General features: G+C 40.0%; 1 protein-coding gene across 1 annotated transcript; it reads left to right on the top strand.

Annotated features, from left to right (window-relative positions):
• The first annotated feature begins 422 nt into the window (after window positions 1-422).
• Window positions 423-1,364, top strand: LOC147347201 (olfactory receptor 12D2-like). Its single transcript, XM_086370516.1, has one exon. It carries the CDS (start codon window positions 423-425, stop codon window positions 1,362-1,364), a length of 942 nt encoding a protein of 313 aa, XP_086226642.1.
• Window positions 1,365-1,639: the final 275 nt, after the last annotated feature.

Genomic DNA, 1,639 nt, shown 5'->3' with positions numbered 1-1,639 from the left:
AAAACCCTTCAAATGATTTTGTACTAAGTCAAGAGACAATAGTGTGGTGGAGAGCTTAATAATTTACCCTCTGTTAGAACTTAGGATGATAAAAGACAAGTCTTTATCAGAAAAGATGGTAGGCTGGCAATTTGCTCTGAATTCTTGGAAAAAAGAAAAGATTTTCTCTTGAAAAGAGGTATGTGTGTGTATATGTGTGTATATATATATTTATTTATTTAAAAAGATATGTCAAAAAAAGTGAGTAACAATCCATAAACAGCATATAATGTTAATATTTAATAATCTAGTGATCCAAATATTGTATAATCTGTGATGCTGAGATTATTTAAAACATCACTGCTCTCCTTCAAAATATTACTGTCTAAATAGGAAAATCCTCAGCTGCGGGACACTGGTTCCCATCAGAGATAGCATTCCATATGTTATTTTCTCTTTTCTTTCAAGTGATGCTGAATCAAACCTCAGTCACTGAATTTCTCCTCCTGGGAGTGACAGACATCCAAGAACTGCAGCCTGTTCTCTTTGTGGTTTTCCTTGCAATTTACATTGTCAGCTTGGCTGGAAATGGAGCCATCCTGATGGTTGTCATCTCTGATCCAAGACTCCATTCTCCTATGTATTTTTTCCTGGGAAACCTGTCATGTCTGGATATCTGCTACTCCACAGTGACTCTGCCAAAGATGCTGGAGAACTTCCTCTCTACACACAAAGCAATTTCTTTCTTTGGATGCATAAGCCAGCTTCATTTTTTCCATTTCCTGGGCAGCACTGAGTCCATGTTGCTGGCCGTGATGGCCTTTGACCGCTTTGTGGCTATCTGCAAACCACTTCATTATACTCTTATCATGAATCATCAAGTCTGTATCCAGATGGTTGTCACTGTCTGGATCACTGGTTTTTTCTATGCCCTGCTGCACTCAGTAATGACCTCTCACTTAAACTTCTGTGGTTCCAACCATATCCGTCACTTCTTCTGTGATATTAAGCCATTGCTGGAGTTAGCCTGTGGAAACACTGACCTCAATGAGTGGCTGCTCAATACTGTCACAGGCACCATTGCCATGGGCTCATTCTTTCTAACATTTCTGTCCTATTTCTATATTATTATCTATCTTTTCTTCAAGACTCATTCTTGCAGCATGCTTCATAAAGCACTGTCTACGTGTGCCTCCCATTTCTCGGTAGTTGTTCTTTTCTTTGTCCCTGTTGTTTTTATTTACATTCATCCTGCCTCAAGTAGCTCCATGGACCAGGATCAGATCATTGCTGTTATATACAGTGTGGTCACTCCCGTACTAAATCCACTGATCTATACTTTGAGGAACAAGGAAGTAAAAGGGGTCTTAAGGAGGGTGATGTGAAGGAGGCTCTGACTTGAAGATATCTGAAGAACTCTTCAGAGGCATAAATAAACTGGTAATGAAAAACTGAAGATAGCGAGTTTATACTGCTTCTCAAATTGTTTACACTTTGTAAAACAGAGTGCGTGTGTGCTAAGTTGCTTCAGTTGTGCCTGACTTTTTGTGACCCTTGGACTGTAGCTTATTGGGATCCTTTGTCCATGGGATTCTCCAGGCAAGAATACTGGAGTGGGTAGCCATTTCCTCCTCGGGGGGTCTTCCCAACTCAGGGATTT

The sequence above is a fragment of the Bos grunniens genome, chromosome 23, assembly GCF_055505025.1.
Source record: "Bos grunniens cultivar Pamir isolate PY7600 chromosome 23, Bosgru_T2T1.0, whole genome shotgun sequence".
Classification (NCBI taxonomy): domain Eukaryota; kingdom Metazoa; phylum Chordata; class Mammalia; order Artiodactyla; family Bovidae; genus Bos; species Bos grunniens.
Note: the sequence above shows the minus strand (reverse complement) of the source record. Positions and strands in the feature narration are given on the sequence as shown.

Bases quoted from the DNA above. Each gene is read 5' to 3' on its own strand.
- LOC147347201 (XM_086370516.1), top strand. From the start codon at position 423: ATGTTATTTTCTCTTTTCTTTCAAGTGATGCTGAATCAAACCTCAGTC.